The sequence below is a fragment of the Ursus maritimus genome, unplaced genomic scaffold, assembly GCF_017311325.1.
Source record: "Ursus maritimus isolate PB19 unplaced genomic scaffold, ASM1731132v1 scaffold_1, whole genome shotgun sequence".
NCBI classification, from domain to species: Eukaryota; Metazoa; Chordata; class Mammalia; order Carnivora; family Ursidae; genus Ursus; species Ursus maritimus.
Genome location: NW_024423343.1, coordinates 43,555,038 through 43,574,755, shown reverse-complemented (window position 1 = coordinate 43,574,755; position 19,718 = coordinate 43,555,038). Strand labels below are relative to the sequence as shown.

The following is a 19,718-nucleotide window of genomic DNA, read 5'->3' as shown; positions in this document are numbered from 1 at the left end:
AGATACTAAGGAGTCTTTCAGGTTACTGGTTTGTAGAGCCGGCTAGATGGTGATATCCTTCACTGATTTAGGCAGCAGAGAAAGAGGACTAAGTTTGGAGGGAAAGGTAATTCAATTTGGAACATGTTAAGTTTGAGGTGGTGTGTGGAGACACCTAGTGAGATGTTGGAGATAAAGATGTGGAGCTTGGAGGGAAAAAAAGAGATCTAGAGACATAATTCTGGGAGTCATCAACTTTTAGGTGGTAAATGAAGTCACTGCAAAGATAAAAAGGCCCAAGACAGAGCCTTAAGGCTCACGTAGACCTCAAGACGATGAGAACATCCCAAAGGAGACTATGAAGGAGTAGCCAGAGGGGTAGGAGAGAAACAGGAGGTTATGATATCACAGAAGCCAAGGGGAAAAAAAACCAAAAAACTATTTTAAAGAGGAAGAACCTTACTGTTGAGAGGTATAATAAGAATTGAAAAACACCCACTGGATTTCGTGACATATAGGGCTTTTGTGAGCATACTTTTCCTTCAATTTCAGAGGATCTTACTTCCTACTACAAAACATTTAAATAAAATGGAAAATAAACAAGAAGCAGCTTATTTGATCATAAGACTTTTTTATACATTTACTTAATTTTTCAAGTATTTAATATTTTCAATGTTATTTATTATTAGTTCATAAAGAAGGATTGATTTTTAATGGTCAGACATCCTGAGTTAAAGAAATAGAGAATTGCCTAAATTAGTACTTTTAGTGCTTATCTTGGAGCTTTTATGTCACAGTACTAAGCTCTGTGGATGTATATCAAAAAGACATATATTTTATTTATTTATTTATTTTTAAAAGATTTTATTTATTTGAGAGGGAGAGAGAAAGAGGGAACAAGAGCAGGGAGAGGGAGAAGCAGACTTCGATCCCAGGACACTGGGATCATGACCTGAGCCAAAGGCAGATGCCTCAGAAGGCAGTGGCCACTGAGCCACCCAGGCGCCCAAAAAAGACATATTTTTTAGACTGTTCGATATTGATCACTTAAGTAATTGTCCATCCATTTTAGGTCCAACACCTCTACACCTGGCTGCGCAGGCGTGCTCATTGGAGACAACCATCTGTCTGCTCTGTTTCAAAGCTGATTACACGCTTTCTGAAAAAAGAGGCTGGATGCCAATTCACTTTGCAGCTTTCTATGACAATATTGGCATCATCATTGCTCTCTACAGGAAGGATCCTAGTTTGCTGGAAGCAGAGGCAACAGCTGAGTAAGTTATTAAGCATTTGTAAAAATATAAATTTCTGCTTTCATGGCTTGCGCCAAACACTGACACTAAAAGGAATGGTTGGTATCATTGAAGTGAAAGTCTGTAGTAAGGCTTACTCTGTTGTCCTTTCTGGTCACACTACCTTCTTCGTCTATGACTTACCTTTAGAGTGTATAAAGACAGAACTTCTACTAGCCTATCCATGCTTCTCAATGGTGTGGCCCTACAGACTAGTTTATCAAGTTAACTACTTAGTGCTCTGGAAGAAACCTGAGACTAGGGAGGAGAAATGTGCTCGAAATTGGAACCTAACCAGCCAGGAGACAGCTCAAGTGCTCCAGACTAATGTGGATAGGCCTCAGATAACAAGAGAAACATCTAATGGTATCCAGAAAAGAAACACATTAAAAAGAAGGAAATAACTTTGGGGACACCTGGCTGGCTCAGTTGGTAGAGCATGTGACTCTTGAGCTCAGGATTGTAAGTTCAAGCCCCAGGTTAGGTGTGAAGCTTACACAAAAATAAAATCAAGTTTTTAAAAAAAGAAGAAGAAAGTAACTTTGAAATAGTGAAACATCCCAAACACAATTTCACAATTTAACTTCTATTTCGCAATTTCTGTTTCACAATTCTGTTTCATAATTTAGCGGAGGACCAATCTTTAGGATGGAGGTATAACTTCTGCTGAACATACATTCTTGATTGTAATTGAAAGATAGGTTATCATTTTGAATCTGAACACAATTTAGGTATAGTTTCATTCAGATATTTCTGGGTCTTCAAATCACCTGGCCATTATTATTCAGTGAAGAAATTAATCCTCCCTCTAGGTTGGGGCAGAGATGTATGTAGAGAAAGCTTTCAGGACACCAAGGTCTCTTGCTAATAGATTCTCTAACTAATAGATTCTGGAAAGAGCCATGGCATGTGGAGACCCGAGTCAGCTCTGGCTCTGTCATATTGTGACGATGTGTCTTTGAGAGGAAGGGAGGGGTGGGGATAAAGACTTAATGGATTGCGAAAGGTGAAACAGTTGAATATCAGAGGTAAAGTAAGAAGCTATCTATGAATGTGAGGAAAAAGACAAGGATTCATAGAGAGGACAGTTACTGAGGTTGGGAGCTGCATGGAACTAATGAAGAGTGTAACAGTGCAGGTGTGTGTGACGGTGGAGCCCAAATGAAGGTAGGACAAAGAACCGAGAGATTAGCACATAGATGGTCATTAGCATGGACGTTGAAGCGTGTTGGTGAGGCAATTCATGAGCTAAGATGCTGGAAGAGGACTCCGCAGGGTAGGGGGAACGGCAGTATGGAATTGAAAAGAGAAATATAGTTTATGTGATAGTATATTTTTCGTATGAGGAAAATCAGAGTGATGGCGTTAAAGTAGAAGTAATCTTTATTCCTACCATTGAGTAGGATAAAGAAAGCAAGAGAACAGTCTTGTTGAAGTACAAAAGGGAGAAAGTGAAGAGGTGTTTACTCATAAAAGACAAGAGTTTCCCCAAGGCCCAGGAAAAAGGGAATAGAAGAGAGAGAGAAAGATCTGGGGCTAGCTGGACAGAGGTGAAAGTTCAAGGACAGGCATCAAGAGAAGGAGGGTTTCATGAAGAGAGGAAAGCACGGGTATAAGGATAAAAAAGTAACATTTGAGGCATGTGACATGGTGAGAAGAGAGTGAGGGGAATGTGTATCAAGACTGTGCTAAGCACTGTACTCATCCCTGACACTAACTCTGTGAGCTGAGTGTCATCACCCTCATTCTTTGACAGATGAAAAAAGTAACCCAGTTTGCTTCAGGCCACATTGCTAGTCACTAGATCTGTTACTTAAGATACAGTTGAAGCTGTGGTGACAGACATGCCAGAATACTGTAGTTCAGACAAGGTGAACATGTGAGTCTTCTCATTGCTTGTTCACATGTGGTTTCCATATCCTGGTACAAAACGGCAACTCCTGCTTTCATTGTTAGGCCTGTATGTTAGCCATGAAGAGAAAAAGAAATGAAAGGTAGTGGCACATTCCTTTTCTCTTTAAGAGGGTTGCCCGCATAACTTCTAACATCACATTGGCTAAACTTAGGCATATGGCCATAGCTATCCATAAAGGAATCTGGGAAATGCAGTATTTGGCTGGACAGCCATGTGCCTAACCAAAAGATCTTCACTATCTAAAAAGCAGATAGTGGGATTTTGAGAAACTCTCTTAGTTTCTGCCATGATAAGGAAGCTGAGATTTGAGAACTGGACACAAAGAATAAAGAAATGGGTTGGAACGCTACCTGAGCCTCAGTTTCCTCCTTTGTAAAATGTGCTGATAATGCTTGTGCCTTGCTGTTCCTTCACTCAGAGTTGTTGCAGGGATGACAGTAGGTGGTACATTCTAAGAACTTTGTGCATTATCAACTTCTGAACAAATTACAGGGCGTGACAATTAAGTTGGGAGAGAGAGTAGGCGCAAATACTAAGGACCACCGAGGCAAGGGAGGCAAATCGATTCACATGTGGCATATATAGAACAGTGACACGTGATGAAGACAAGGTGATGGTGTGAGTCCGACTTCCTCCAACAGCAGTTTGTGTAGCTTCACAAAAAGTGACCTCGACACCGTGCTTGTGCTCCGTTACTGTGGTACGTCCTTGATTTTTAGGAATCAGTGCACGCCTCTGCTGCTTGCCGCCACCTCGGGAGCACTGGACACGATTCAGTACCTATTTTCTCTTGGTGCTAACTGGAGGAAAACAGATATTAAAGGAAATAATATAATTCACTTATCAGTGCTAACCTTTCACACAGAGGTTCTCAAGCATATCATAGAGTTAAATATTCCTGAACTCCCAGTTTGGAGAACTTTGGTAGGTGAGTATGCAACATGTAATCTTTGTATAAATAAATGTTCTGATTATTATTTAGCTTAATCATTGATGCTAACTCTGAAATAGAGCAAACAAAATAATACATGCATATTTTAAACAGTTAAAAATCATAAACGTTTTTTACTTAAAACCAGAAATACAAATAATACTGAACTATATTTTGTGTGTACAAAGTAGTTTTATTTCTTTTTTTTTTTTAAAGATTTTATTTATTTATTTGACAGAGACAGCCAGCGAGAGAGGGAACACAAGCAGGGGGAGTGGGAGAGGAAGAAGCAGGCTTCCAGAGGAGGAGCCTGATGTGGAGCTCGATCCCATAACTCCAGGATCACGCCCTGAGCCGAAGGCAGACGCTTAACGACTGCGCTACCCAGGCGCCCCAAAAGTAGTTTTATTTCTAAATTAAAAATCAAACAATAGTAACCTAGACTTTATTTTATACAGTTATATTTATTTTTGTTTTCCAACTTTCTCCAAAAGTCCATCTATCCCTTCTCCATCAGAAAAGCAAATTAAAAAAAAAAAAAACAAGGAAAGAGGAAGGAAATTAAAGTTCAAGTGAAAAAGATACCCTCCAATTTATTCTTTCCTAATTTAAAAGATAGATTCAGCAACATTTTCTCTCATATATTGATAAATGTTTTGTGAAAAATTTTGCTGGAGATTTTTTTCCAAATCTGGATTCAGTCTAGCCAGAAATGTTATAAAGGTAAGGGCTACTAGGGCAATTGAATACACACATCTAATTTTACTCTCTCCCAAGACCCCGCTAAAATTACATGGAGCTTAAAGAATAACATCAGCAACAGCAGGAAACAAACATTCCAGAGAAAACAGGAAAGGATACCATAGCAACAAAATATTGGAAGCAGGCAAGTCTTAGGACTTAGCAGGCTGGAGAAGTCATTCCAAGCCAACAGTGGGGAAGCTGAGGACCCCTCAGACTTCCACCCTGAATCCTCAGGAGGCTCTAGGAGCCACAGTGCCAATCAGGATGCTGTCTGTTGAGGCTCGCCAAAAAAGACCTAGAGATACTAAGGTGGGAATTCTCCTTGAGAAAGAGGAAATTGGGAGTCTGACCCAAGAGAAAAGCAAAGGGGATTTCAAAGACAACAGCAAAGGGAAGTCCCAGAATGGAAACTGTGTACCTCGGCCAAAGAGAAAATGTGGGAGACATTCCCAGTAGGTACAAAGAACACTGAGGAGATGAAATAAAATAAGGAAATTATTACCTCGAGGAAAAACAAAAGTAAGAAAGGAGACAAAACTGTAGTACACTACAATGCTTACCGGTGAATAGTATCTGTAAAGGCATTATAATGTAAGTATGGAATATTAATTTAACTGAATACTATAAACATGGGGAAGGGGAGAGAGGAAATGGCAGCGCAGTGTTGAAAGAGCTAGCTTTTCCTTTACCATAACATGAAGTCAATCTATGATTTCTCAAATTGATAGAGTGCTGGGACGCCTGGGTGGCTCAGAGGTTAAGCGTCTGCCTATGGCTCGGGTCATGATCCCAAGGTCCTGGAATGGAGACCCATGTCAGGCTCCTTGCTCAGTGGGGAGCCTGCTTCTCCCTCTTCCTGCTGCTCCCCCTGCTTGTGCTCTCTCTATCTGACAAATAAATAAATAAAATCTTTTAAAAAATAAAATAAAATTGATACAGGAAAGTGGATGGTAAGTATTTAGAAATATGGAGATATGTAAATCACAAAAGGTATAGGGGAAAGAGTCCAAAGTGGTTATATCTGGAGAGATGAACCCAGAAAAGTGGAGAGGGTGAGGCAAGGAACCACTATATTTTGTTATAGGCCTTTTAGTAACATTTAACTCTGAATCAAGAGCATGTATTACTTTACTGAAATAAAACTAAAGTAAAAATGAAACCGATTGGGGAACGAAAACTGATGGCTTTCCCAACAACACATGGGATGGGATAAGATAGATTTAAGATTTTCAACTCCATTCTACTGATTCAAGAAGTATGAATGATTAGGTTCAAAAGTGGCTCAATGCCTGATTTTGGAATTTACTGGATACTGGGAACACGTTCCAATCATATCAGCCCCAAGAGATATGGAGAGTGTTTCCAGTGTTTATTTGCATGCATATATATATCATTATATCCTAGTCTTTTTAGGAGGAACTCAGACCATCCTGTACTTTTGTGAGAATAACGCATTTGAAATACCTCAATAGTTGGAAGAACTAGTCCCTAACAGGAATAGCCTAATGGCACAAAAAATTGGTGACAGCCTCTCCTTCCTGCAGCCATTGTTGGGAAGTGCTGATAATGACTTGAACACAACAATAACCAGTGAGCATCTGACCGCTGCTTCTTTAAGCCCTGGAATAGCTCTCCTTCTTCACACTGCCCAATTCCACCATGAGGAAAGGAAGCATTAGTCAAAATTTATTATAAGTCTCCAGGTTTAGCTCTTGGAGTAGCAGCTGAATTTTAAAAGAGAGCTCCAGAGAGTGATCTGGCCAAGGTAGGATTAGGACCAGATTTGCTATTACAAGGGGTTGGGTAAAGAGAGACCAGGAAAGGATACGTCTATGTGGCTTTTTTCTTGTCCATAGACATTGTTTAGAAGCATATATATTTATTTGCATTATCTCCTGTCTGGAGATTTAAGATTTTTTGAAGTGTCTTCTTCATCCTTAGGAAACATATAAAGCTTCATATATGATTTAATGGATATTAAATTTTTATTGACAATAATGGAGTTTACTTTGCCATCTTTGAAACTCACACTCAAATTTTTTTCTAGAGATTTATTTATTTTAGAGTGAGAATACATGCAAGTGGGGGGAGAGGCAAAGGGAGAGAATCTGAAGCAGACCCCCCCCCAATGAACATGGAAAAACGCAGGGCTCAATCTTAACCACCCATGAGGTCATGACCTGAGCCAAAACCAAGAGTCAGACACTGAAGTGACATAGCCACCCAGGTGCCCCCACACTCAAATTTTATTCAACAGCTGATTTCAGGCAAGAGAAGGTATATGTTTTCCCAGTGTATTTGAACCACATGACCAGTCAATCTAAGTCATTCAGACCAAAGATTAAAAATTTCAGAATTTTTTGTACTAACTATAGATTATAACCCTCAAAGATGATGGGCGTTTACAATCTGTTCAGCACCTCACAGAAGGCCATGCACAGAGGGAATTTAATGAATAGCATTTGGTGGTGATAGTGGTGATCTCAACTCACAGCTTCAGTTGGCCTGTACAGAAGCAGGTCAGTCATTCCTTTCCTACTTGTAAAATTATAACATGTTTTTCTGCTGAACACTTACCAGAAATGCTGCAATGTGAAAGCTATAAACGAAGGATGATGGCTGTGATGTCTTTGGAAGTAATTTGCTTAGCAAATGATGGATACTGGAAATATATTTTGGATGCAGGTGATGTAAAATCTATTAACTGTCTTTTGCTTACACTATTTTATGTAGGGCTGTAATTATGTTCAATCACTTTAAAATCTATTTAAGTATTTATTTATTTATTTATTTGAGAAGAGAGTGAGAGAGCAAGTGAGAGAGCACAAACGGGGAGTTGAAGAGGAAGAGGGAGAAGCGGGCTCCCTGCCGAGCAGGAAGCCCAATGCAACAGGGGTTGATCCAGGGCCCCGGGATCATGACCTGAGCTGAAGGCAGACGCTTAACCATCTGAGCCACCCAGGCACCCCTTAAAATCTCTTTTTAATTGTAGAGGAAACTTTTTAGTTCATTTTAAGTTTCTATTTTTCTTTTTTCTAAGATCACTTCCTTTACCTGATAAACACATAGATATAAATATTTATTAATTTATAAATATTATGTATTTATATACATATTTTTTAATTTGAGTATAGTTGACACACAATGTTATATTAGTTTCAGGTGTACAACATGGTGATTCAACAACTCTATACATTATGCTGTGCTCACCTTAAGTGCAGCTACCATCTGTCATCATGCAATGCTATTTTTTTTTTTCAAAATTTACGTTAATTCTAGTTAGTTAATGTACAGTGCAGTACTGGTTTCAGGAGTAGAATTCAGTGATTCATCACTTACATGTAACACCCAGTGCTCATCATAATAAGTGCCCTCCTTAATACCCATCACCCATCTAGCCCATCCCCCGCCCACCTCCCTCCATCAACCCTCAGTTTGTTCTTTATCATTAAGAGTCTCTTATAGCTTGTTTCCCTCTCTCCCATTTTTTCTTTTCCCCTTTTCATATGTTCATCTGTTTTCTTTTTTAAATTCCACATACAAGTGAAATCATATGCTATTTGTCTTTCTCGGACTTATTTCTCTGATTGACATAATATGCTACAGCTCCATCCATGTCATTGCAAATGGCATGATTTCATTCTTTTTGATGGCTGAATAATATTCCACTCTGTGTGTGTGTGTGTGTGTGTGTGTGTGTGTGTGTGTGTACACGTGTACCACATCTTCTTTATCCATCAGTCATCGGACATTTGGGTTCTTTCCATTATTTGGCTATTGTTGATAATGCTGCTATAAACATCTTCTTCTTTGTATATTTATTAATTGGTATTTAACCTGCATGTACCCCTTTGAATCTGTATTTTTGTATCCTTTGGAAAACTACCTAGTAGTGCAATTGCTGAACAATAGGGTAATTCCATTTTTAACTTTTTTTTCAAAAGATTTTATTTATTTATTTATTAGAGATAGAGACAGCCAGCGAGAGAGGGAACACAAGCAGGGGGAGTGGGAGAGGAAGAAGCAGGCTCCCAGTGGAGGAGCCCGATGCGGGGCTTGACCCAATAGATGGGATCACGCCCTGAGCTGAAGGCAGACGCCCAACGACTGAGCCTCCCAGGCGCCCCCATTTTTAACTTTTTGAGGAATCTCCATACTGTTTTCCAGATTGGCTGCACCAGTTTGCATTCCCACCAACAGTGCAAGAGGGTTCCCCTTTCTCCACATCCTCACCAACACCTGTTGTTTCTTGTGTTGTTAATTTTAGCCATTCTGACAGGTCTGAGGTGGTATCTCATTGTGATTTTGATTTGCATTTCCCTGATGATGAGTGATGTTGAGCATCTTTTCATATATGTCTGTTAGCCATCTGGATGTCTTCTTTGGGAAAATGTCTATTCATATCTTCTCCATGCGGTGCTATTACAATACCATTGACTATATTCCCTATGCTGTACCTTTTATTCCTATGATTTATTCATTCCATAACCAGAAGTCTGTATCTCCCACTCCCCTTCACCCATTTTTTTTTTACCCGTTCCCCCCACCTCCCTCCCCTCTGGCAACCATCAGTTTGTTCTTTGTATTTAGTGGTCTGATTCTATTTTTTCTTTGTTTATTCATTTATTTTGTTTTTTAGATTTCACAAATAAGTGAAATCATATAGTATTTGTCTTTCTCTGACAACTTTATATTTTATTTTTCACACAGAAACTGCACATGATCAAAAAACTTTATAAATTCCACTCTCTAAAAAATTGCAAACTCAAAAATGATATTAAATTACTTACTGTACTACCTTTTATATTTACTTTTGCTTAGAAATTATCCCTATTCTGTATTTACACAATTTATTTTTTAAATTAAAAATAGTTTTTTGGTAGTGAGCACTGCGTATTGTATGGAAATGTTGAATCACTCACTATATTGTATACCTGAAACTAATATTATACTGTAGTAAACTAACTGGAATTCAAATAAAAACTTTTAAAAATAGCTGTTTTTGTGTCAGCCCTGGGTTTATAACTAGCTCTGCTTTTAGAACTTAGGCTAATTGCTTGCCCTCTCTAACCCTAATTTCCTCGTTAATCAAATGATTCCTACTTCATTGAGTTGTTCTGAGAACACCATTATCTGATACAACTTTCTGAAATGATGGAAATGTCCTATCTGCACTGTCCAGTATGGTATCCACAGCTCTAATGTGGATATTGGGCACACATGAAATGCTCCATAAATATTTGTTGAATGAATAAATGAATAAAAAGTATAGGTGGTACCCTAAAACTAACCTTTAGTGTTCCTAAAAACGTGTACAAAATCTCGGTGTCCAAAAAGTGAACCATAGATAAGTTATGAAGGAGGTTTCATTTCAGGTGGATAAATAAAGCCCTAATTATACCCGTTATATTTTCCAGCATTTCTTGTGTGCTCTAGAGGGTGTACTTTTCTTTCTTCACATTGAACTGATATACAGGATGTAGCTGAAGCCAGATTTTCTATTTTTCACCATATCCAGTGATCTCTGACCTTGAACCTATTGTAACTAATGAAGCTAAAGTTGCTTTTTACTAGATTGAGCACTTTTATATATATATATTTACATACATATATATATGTAAAATATAATAAAATGCTCAAATAATTGCACAAATACCACCACAAAAATTGGATGAAATACCGAAATGGAACTCTGTCATATAGTAGCTGAAAGAATTTATTCATCCATCATCTTAAACCAAAAGACCATGGTTCCAAGGGGGCTGCGAGTTGCCAATATGGAATACAGATTTGTGTGCTGTGTGACTATCCAATGTGTGAATAATGAGAGCTGCCTGAATTATAGAGAAGACAAAAAAGTACATTCATATAGTTTCAAATAATTTTACAAATATTTTATAGAATTATTTGCTAATTGTGTATATGGCAGTGACCATAACCCTTATTTAAATCTTATCAAAGTAAGTTAATTATAAATGGTTACAAATAATTCATGGTTTTTTTTCTTGATTTCTTCATTGTAGGTACCATTCCTGCCTTAATCAATCTATTAAAAGGTTCCAAAATAAAATTACAGTGCAAAACAGTTGGGTTATTGAGTAATATCTCCACCCACGCAAGCATCGTGCACGCTGTAGTAGAGGCAGGAGGCATCCCAGCTCTGATCAACCTACTGGCTTCTGATGAGCCTGAACTACATTCTCGCTGTGCCGTCATTTTATATGACATTGCTCAACTTGAAAACAAGGACATTATTGCCAAATATGTAAGTTTTATTCATTGAATATCATTTTGACTGACAATAATTCCATTATATAGAAGCTAGAAAGGTACACGCCCGTGTTATCATGCAGTGGCGAAACTCCCAGGGAAAAGCTCCAGTCTCAAGGAAGATGGCAAAGAACAAACCTGCCACAATCCCATGAGTGCCAAAAGTAAACAACAGCAAGACAGTGCCAGAGCAAGCACAGCAAAGGACATGAGCTCTGGCAGAGTTGTCTGGTTCCCCTGTGCCTTTCTCCCAAGGCAACACAGTGGACCCCGAGGGATGCTACCCATACATTGGGTTTGTGTTGCCCCAGAAGGACCTCGAGCTTAAGAAACCTGTCACTTTAGTAGCAGTCAGTAAGCCAGCCTGTTCTTTGAAGAGACGTTACCATGCCTTTCAAGATTACTAGCTGCATAAAAGTCCCAAGGAACAGCTCAGGTGAAAGAGCTGTCACAATCTTAATACACTCCAATACAGGGAGGAGTGCAAGAGGTCCAGGGAGGACTGTTTCTCAACAAAAATATCTAGTAAAACTATCACCTGGGATAACATGGATGGCAGGCCAAGTAACTACTTAGCTCTGCGGTGTGGTCGCTTCTTGTTGTTTATGAGAAGATATTAAAAGAAATGCTACCACTTTGGCTCTTCCGTTCTGGCGGGAAAATGTAGTCTGATTATATACCAGAAAGTTACATTTTGTGAACACCAAGCAATCTTTGCCATGCCATATTTCCTCAAATAAACCCCACCTTATTGTGTCTGCTAATGTTTTATTTAAGATCTTTTAGTAGATAGTTATAAAATTATTTTTATAGTTTTCTTCAGGCGATGCTTCTTCACCATGGATCGAGTCATTTAGCATCATAAAATGTACCCTTTTTGTCAAGTTTAATACTTTTTCCCTGAATTCTAGCTTGTCCAGAATTATGTTTATGATCTCTGTTTCCTTTCTGTTCTCATGTTTCATTTGGCTTTGCCTATCCTTTTTCATCAAAGGATATGCCTATCCTTTTCCTGTTGGTTGGTTTATTATCATTTGGAAAATATATTAGAAATATAAAACCCCAGGCCCACCTCTAGAGTTAGTCTTTATTTAGAATTTCTATATCTCCAGTTAATCTAATAATTACCCAGAGTTAGGATAAATATGTCCCTGTATACAGCATATTTACATTTTGCTTTGCCATTAGCTTTTTGTTGAGTATAGACTCATTTACACTTATGACATTTAATCTTAGTTCTGTCATAATTTCTCATTATTTTTTAATCTTCTACTGTATGGTCAGTGTTTTCTTTCTCTCCTTATCTTTAAAGTCCAGGACTGACGTATCAACATTAGTTACCTGTTTTTTCTGGGATTTGGTATAACTTTTCAACATGTATGTTCATCTTTTATGTTTGGAATGTTTTCCTGAATTTGTATGTTTAAGTATTTTTTTTTCCCTGTAGTATTCTTTTAGTCTATCCACACAAGTACTTTTTGTGAGTTTCTTAGATGGCAGATTTTATTTTATTTTAGATGCTGGGCTGATAGCAGTAGGTGAAACAGGCAAAACCCCAGTGTCATGGAACTTGTATTGTAGTTGGGAGTAGCAAGACAATAAACAAAGCAAATAAACCACATATATAGTATGTTAGATGAGAGGAAGTGTAAGGAGGAAAATAAAACAGGGAAAGGGAAGGGGGGAGTTGGCATTTGAAATTGGCATTTGAGTATAGACCTGAAGTAGTTAAGAGAGTATGTCATGTTTTCTGTTGGAAAGAGCACGCTAGGCAGAGGAAAAAAGTGCAAAGTTAATGGAAGTTGGAATGTGCCTGGCATGTTCAAAGAACAGCAAGAAAGCAAAAGTAGCTGAGGGGAGTGAAATAGGAGATGCTTAGCTGGGTAGTAGTGGACCACATCATGTAGGGCCATGTGGGCAACTGTTAGACACTTAGCTTTTACACTGAGTATGTGAAGCCATTGAGTGATTTTATTCTGGGAAGTTCCATGGAGAGATTTATTATCACTTTTCCTTCTGTTTTGAAATAGGTGGGCAAAGGTGGATGTTGTGAGACTGATTAAAAAACTATTATAGCAATCCAGATGACAGATAATGACGTCTTAGACCAGGATGATAATAGTGGAAATGGTGAGAAGTGATCACATTCTGTATTATATTTTTAAAGTTAAGTCACCAGGATTTGTGGGAAAGTTGAAAGATCTGGAGGGACCTCAAAAGAGACTAAGAAGGAATGGCCAGCAAGGTAGGAGGAAACCTGAAGAATCTGTTGTCCTATCAGCAAAGTGAAGAAGGTGTTTCAAGAGGAAAAGATGATGAAAAGTGTCAAAGCTATTGTGAGGTGAAAGTCAAATGCTGACCACTGGATTTATTGGTCTGAATTAAATGACCACTTATCTGTGGGAACACTAATTATTTGTGTATTGTATCACCTTTTTCTGTCTTACATAGCTATCATTTTTTCTGTAGTCCTTTTCCACTCATTGTTTCATTTTATTTCATTTTTCTTTTTTTCTCAATCCTGTCCTGTCACTTGCTATGTTTTTCAGCATTGATTTATTTTTGTGTGGAAATTTGGCTTTAATATTTCTCCACATCTTTCCTGAGCTTGTTCAGCTCTCACTTCATTTCCCCCGTCTCAAAACAAAAACAAAAACAAAAAAAAACTCCCCAATCTCTGATGTCGCTCTTGTGCATTCTTGTTTTATAGAAGTGATTACCTCATTAATTTTTTTCGTTGCTAATAATATGCCACTTTTGGTTAAAATTTCATCTATTTTGTGGCAGTATTTTTTTTCTTGATGAGCATTCTTCATCTGTCATAAGTTTTTTTCTTAAATATATTTGGAAAGATGCTGTTCTGGTTCCTTTATGATCATTACTCATCTTTGAATTAGGTAAGTTCTTTCTGGTCTGGCTATTTGCAGGAAGTATATGTGGGAAAGGGCCCAGTTCTGGGCTAGCAAGGATATAACTTATGCCACGGAGTTGTATGCATGGATCCTTTCAGCTTTACTTTTCCCTAAGCCCACAGAGACTGGTGCATAGTACCTCACAATGTAGATTCTGTTTCCTACACAATCCAGAGTCTGTCTCTTCCTTTTTTACCTCACCAATAGACTACTTCATCCAAACATATCTGTTTGGTATGATTTGTTGCTAATCCTTGCCTTCCCTAAGTTTTGAAACTTTATGCTAAATGGACCCAGGAAAGAGCCTGCTGCCATCCTACATATCCATTCCCATTGTTTTGGACAGGGAATTGTGTATTTCTTTTTCTGCCCCTCAAGGTAGAGGCAACTCACTTAGGAAAACTGTGCTTTGCTAGCATTTCCTGTGGACAGTGGCCATTGGAGATCTCTCTCATCTCTGCTGGTAACTCACACATACTTATGGTGACTCAACACTATAGGTGTCTCCTGCCTTTATGGAAAATGAAGTTACATTTCTGTTTATCTCTTTTAATACTCTTGCATTATTTCTGTTAGTACAGGGAAATGCCATCTTTACTCCATTTAAAATTAGGAAATTATATTCACATTTAAAAATATTTTGTGTTGCACAAATATAATTACCAATTACCAGTACAATGTCTGCAATGGCAAATATTTCCAAATTGGCAGTGTATTCAATTAATCTTACTCAGTTGCTTTACTTTTTTGAGAGTTATTAAATGTTACAGTGAACTTGTAGCCTTAATTCAATTTTGGTGTAGAGGAGGCTACTTTATGCTCAAACTTATATTAACTGTCATTTAATGTGACATACCAGTAGACACATTTGTTTGTGAACAATCATTATCTCCTACATAAGCAGATATTTATAGCAAGAAAGATTATAGACTTATGTTTTTAAATAAAGATTGCATAAATCTTAAATAATTCAGTTGTTTTCTTATTTAAGTTCAATTAGCCAACATAAAGTATATCATTAGTTTCAGATGTAGTGTTCAACGTTTCATCAGTTGTGTATACCTTCCAGTGCTCATCACATCACGTGCCCATCAATTAATTTTTTGTTTCTTTCTTTTTAGAATGGAATCCCAGCTCTGATAAATCTTTTGAAGTTAGACATAGAAAATGTGCTAATAAATGTAATGAACTGTATACGGGTATTATGTATGGGAAATGAACAAAATCAAAGAACAGTGAGAGACCATAATGGCATCCAATATCTTATCACATTTCTGAGTTCTGATTCAGGTGAGCCTCAATTTCTGTATTATTTCTAAGTGATCAGATATATTAAGTGAAGCAAATACAGGCTGGACTTGTCCTATATGAATATATGTCCTGGATTTATCTTAGAATGGATCTAGACATATATAATATAAACTAAATATCTGGAACACTCAAGTTCAAATGCTGGTTTATAAAAGGAATTGACTGTCAAAGCCATAGTTTAAAAAAAAAGTTTAATTGGACTTTTTTATAAATGGAAATGTTGTCATAAATCATAAAAATAATGCAGTTAATATGCCCAAGGACTTGAGTAGATAACTCCTTGTGTGATTAACACATATATTGATCAATGGGAATTATTCTACAAGTTACCACAACAACTTCAGATTTGCTGTTAGATATTGGATATCAAAATTCTAGGTCATCAGGTCGTTAGGCCAGTCATCACAGTCTGAAGTACATATCAGCACCAAGAACATCACAAGCTATGAGGTAGCTCTTGTCGGCACTGCAAATGGTCTCTTAGGTTCTATAAGAATGATCTCATTTCAGTGTGCATACACATAACAGGGTAAGCTTCAAATCCATGGTTTTCCCCAAATTTGAGGAGATAAAAAATTGGGGGAAAGCTTGCCCATTTTTCCTCCTCCTCAGTTTATCATCTTTCCATTCTAGTTCTTGAGGAATAAATATAGAAAAAAATATGTTGGTTAACATGTAAGACAGGGTTATGGGTAAGGGGATTGTTGCAGAGAGCTTTCTTTTACTTTAGAGCTTCAAAGTTAAGTATCATCTCTGGGGACACCTGGGTGGCTTAGTCAGTTAAGTGTCTGCCTTCGGCTCAGGTCATGATCCCAGGATCCTGGGATCAAGCCCCACATTTGGCTCACTGCTCAGCGGGGAGCCTGCTTCTCCCTCTCCCTCCACCTGCAGGCCCCCTGCTTATGCTCGCTCTCTGTCAAATAAATAAATAAATAAATATCTTAAAAAAGTTTAAAAAAATAGCATTAGAGAGAGCCAGCTCTTATGCTTATTTTAGCCATAGAATTTTTACCTGTTTATAGTTGTTCGTTATTTTATTATTGTGTTTCATCTCCTTAATTAAAATTTAAAGATGGACAGGGCATGCCTGGGTGGCTCAGTTGGTTAAGCGTCCAACTCTTGGGTTCAGTTCAGGCCCTGATCTTAGGGTCGTGAGATTGAGCCCCAAGTCTGGCTCCATGCTGGGTGTGAAGCTGCCTTAAGATTCTCTCCCTCTCCCTCTGCCCCCCCCCCCAATGTAAAGACAGGGACTAGTTTTTCCCTATCCTTTTTCATCCTCCAAATCCTAGATGCTAGAACAAAGCACGAATTATAGAGGCCATTTGAACAAATAAACGTGTATAAATTCATGAAAGAAAGCTATAGAAATAAATTGTTGAAATTGTTTCTTTTTGGGCTCTTGCCTTATCTAAAGGAAAGTAACTTATCCTATACTGTAATCTATATTCTCATTCCAAGGAAGATAATTTTGGGGAAAAAAAGTTAATTTTTTTCTCTTCATTTATAATATATAAATGCTTCATTTATAATGTTAGTGCTTTAACAATTCTCTTGGCTGTTAGCTGGGTTCTTAAGTTGTAGGGGTTCACAAAGGAATTTTATTAATTCCAATATCTTCTTAACCATTCTCAACCACTTTAAGATTTCATGCATTCAGGTAAAATGGCCCCAAAGCAGAGTCACAGGTAGTTTCTTGAGACGATGGATTTATTAACATCTCCTTAGTCTTGACCCCTGTCTCCAGGAGTTCCTCAACCTTTCTTGAGTTTGGTTTGGTTTAAGCCTTTGCTTCCCCCATCTGTAGCTGCTTATTTCACACTCTTCGGCTTACGTGTGTGCCTGCATGCCTACTCTCACTCCTGCCATGCTTCAGATTTCCTCTGTTTTATGGAACACAATTGTCCTGTTCTGTGTTATTGACACAGGTTTGCATGACCCCACCATGGAAACCGAAATATGTAACAGAAAGTAAACAAAATGCTTTTCAAATGCAAACTATCAGCACAACTTAAGGAACACTTCATTCTTCTTAAAATGATTATTGACACATTTCACTGCAGACGTGTTTTCTCCACACTCCCTGGGATGTTAGGTAATTGATACTTAATGCAATCATTGCCTTCTAAAATCTGAAAACTTTGGAATTCTGTTCACAAGAGTTTTAGATAAAGGCCATCTCCATCATTAAACTTCTTCCACCCAACTCTTAAAGTTGGGAGTTCCTCAGGCTTCTGGCCTTGGTCTGCTGCTTATTTTATTTTATTTTATTTTATTTTATTTTATTATTTTATTTTTTAATACAGCACACTCTCCTAAGCAATTGTATTTACTCTTCAGAACTTTGTTATGATTATAATCTATCCTTCCTAGTTCTCCATCCAAATCCCTGACCTCTCCTCTGAGCTTTAGAGCTAGTTTGGATTGTTGAGGCACTAAGATAGCCCCTCTCCCTTTAGAATTTGGATCCAATTGATAAGCAGACACAGGAATCAAATAGAGAGAAGAACTTCAGCCTTATTGCTGTAAAGCTTTCTTTGAGAAAACAACCAAAAAAAAAAAAAAAAATGCCAACAGAACCCAAGTCATGTGTTTGTGATGAATGATTCTCCAAATTAAGAAATTCTGTAACTCACTATTCCTTTTATGGAAGAAACAAGAAACACGCCTGAGTGTAGGAATTTCCACTGTTGGACTGATGTAGTAGTACAGGGTAAACGAAGGATCCACCCCCCACTCTCGTAATTCTAGTAACCTATTGGGTTTCACAACATTCTGGGTATTACTAGAGTGATATATGTCGAATGCAGAGTTGATCATATTTTTACCCTCTTTTAAATCATTCACTGGCTCTTTGTCATCTAGGATAAAGCCCAGATTTCTGTCACAGCATATAGGCCCTTCTAACCTTCTAATTCCAAATGGAAATGACCTTCCCCTCGCTTCCTGTCACTCTCTCCCTCTCTTATTTTACTCTGAAGTAGTATGGAATGTATTGCTATTTCATACTTCTGGCCTTTGGCTTGTTCCACAAGGTCAGGGACTTTGTCTTGTTGATTCATCACTGTTTCCCAGTGCCTAGGACAGTGCCTGGCATGTAGTAGCTCCTCAATAAAGTATTTGCTGAAAAAACAAATGATTGAATGATGAAAATATCCATTACAAAGGTTAATATATTTGATATAAGTGATATACATATGTGTGTGTGTATATATATATATATATACATTGTGTGTGTATATATATATATATATATATATATATATATATATATATATAAACATTAAGGCCTTAACAGAGATAAGTAACCTGAATAGTCTATGAAAGAACAAATGCTACATTTAGAGTCTGCCTATTTGAATACAAAAACACTTTCTGTACAGTTTTGATGTTTGGAAACATATGTCTTACATATTAGAAAAAAAACGCATTAGATCCTTAAGGCTACCAAGGGGAAACTAAAATTGAAAACAAGCAGAAACAAATGAACCCAACTAAATTTCAAATGAATTACATAAAGACTTTACAAGAAGAAGAAAAAGGTGAATACAAGTGACTTTTGTTTTTGTTTTTTTTAAGGATTTTTTATTCATTTGACAGAGATAGAGACAGCCAGCAAGAGAGGGAACACAAGCAGGGGGAGGGGGAGAGGAAGAAGCAGGCTTCCAGCGGAGGAGCCTGATGTAGGGCTCGATCCCAGAATGCCGGGATCATGCCCTGAGACGAAGGAAGACGCTTTTGTTATGTGACTTTTGAACACAGCCCTTCACAGGTGCCTGGGTGGTTTAGTCAGCTAAGCATCCAACTCTTGATCTCAGCTCAGGTTTTGATCTCAGGGTTGCGAGTTCAAGCCCCACATTGGCCTCCATGCTGGGTGTAGAGCCTGCTTAAAAAAAGAAAACAAAACCAGTGAACACAGCACTTGACTATATAGCCTCAGTCAAGGGAGGAAAAAAAATAACTGCAAACATATCTTGAATTTTTCTTAGTGGGTTTGTATTTCATAGTGATATGGGTGAAACAGCTCTGCACCTGTGTTCTAAGTATTGTAGAACGAAACAAATAAGTAAATATGTTGATAGTATTGGGTTCTCACTGTAAAAAGAAGTATACAGAATATGGAAAGGTAATAAGTCCTGTGGGGTTGGGCTGGAATTGGAAAATTGGAAATATATATATTTTCCTGGTTTTGTCTGCTAAGAGAGTCTAGAAGCAATGATATTTCAGTAGCAATGGAATAAGTACAATTCCTCATTAAAAGGAAACAGAACTTCTTGAAGAAATGGTTAATTTCAGGGCTGGAGCAGAGCAGGTATGTGATAAGATTGAAACATCATGACAGAAGGTAAGAAAATGCTAAAAAAAAA

General features: G+C 37.7%; 1 protein-coding gene across 1 annotated transcript in view; it reads left to right on the top strand.

Annotated features, from left to right (window-relative positions):
- Positions 1-19,718, top strand: part of ANKAR (ankyrin and armadillo repeat containing) — a 67,641-nt gene that overhangs the window by 23,435 nt on the left and 24,488 nt on the right. The window contains exons 7-11 of the mRNA XM_040642961.1: positions 1,052-1,253; positions 3,906-4,114; positions 7,442-7,546; positions 10,885-11,126; positions 15,165-15,333. Coding sequence (XP_040498895.1) covers positions 1,052-1,253; positions 3,906-4,114; positions 7,442-7,546; positions 10,885-11,126; positions 15,165-15,333 — 927 coding nt within the window. The remainder of the gene's footprint in view (positions 1-1,051; positions 1,254-3,905; positions 4,115-7,441; positions 7,547-10,884; positions 11,127-15,164; positions 15,334-19,718) is intronic.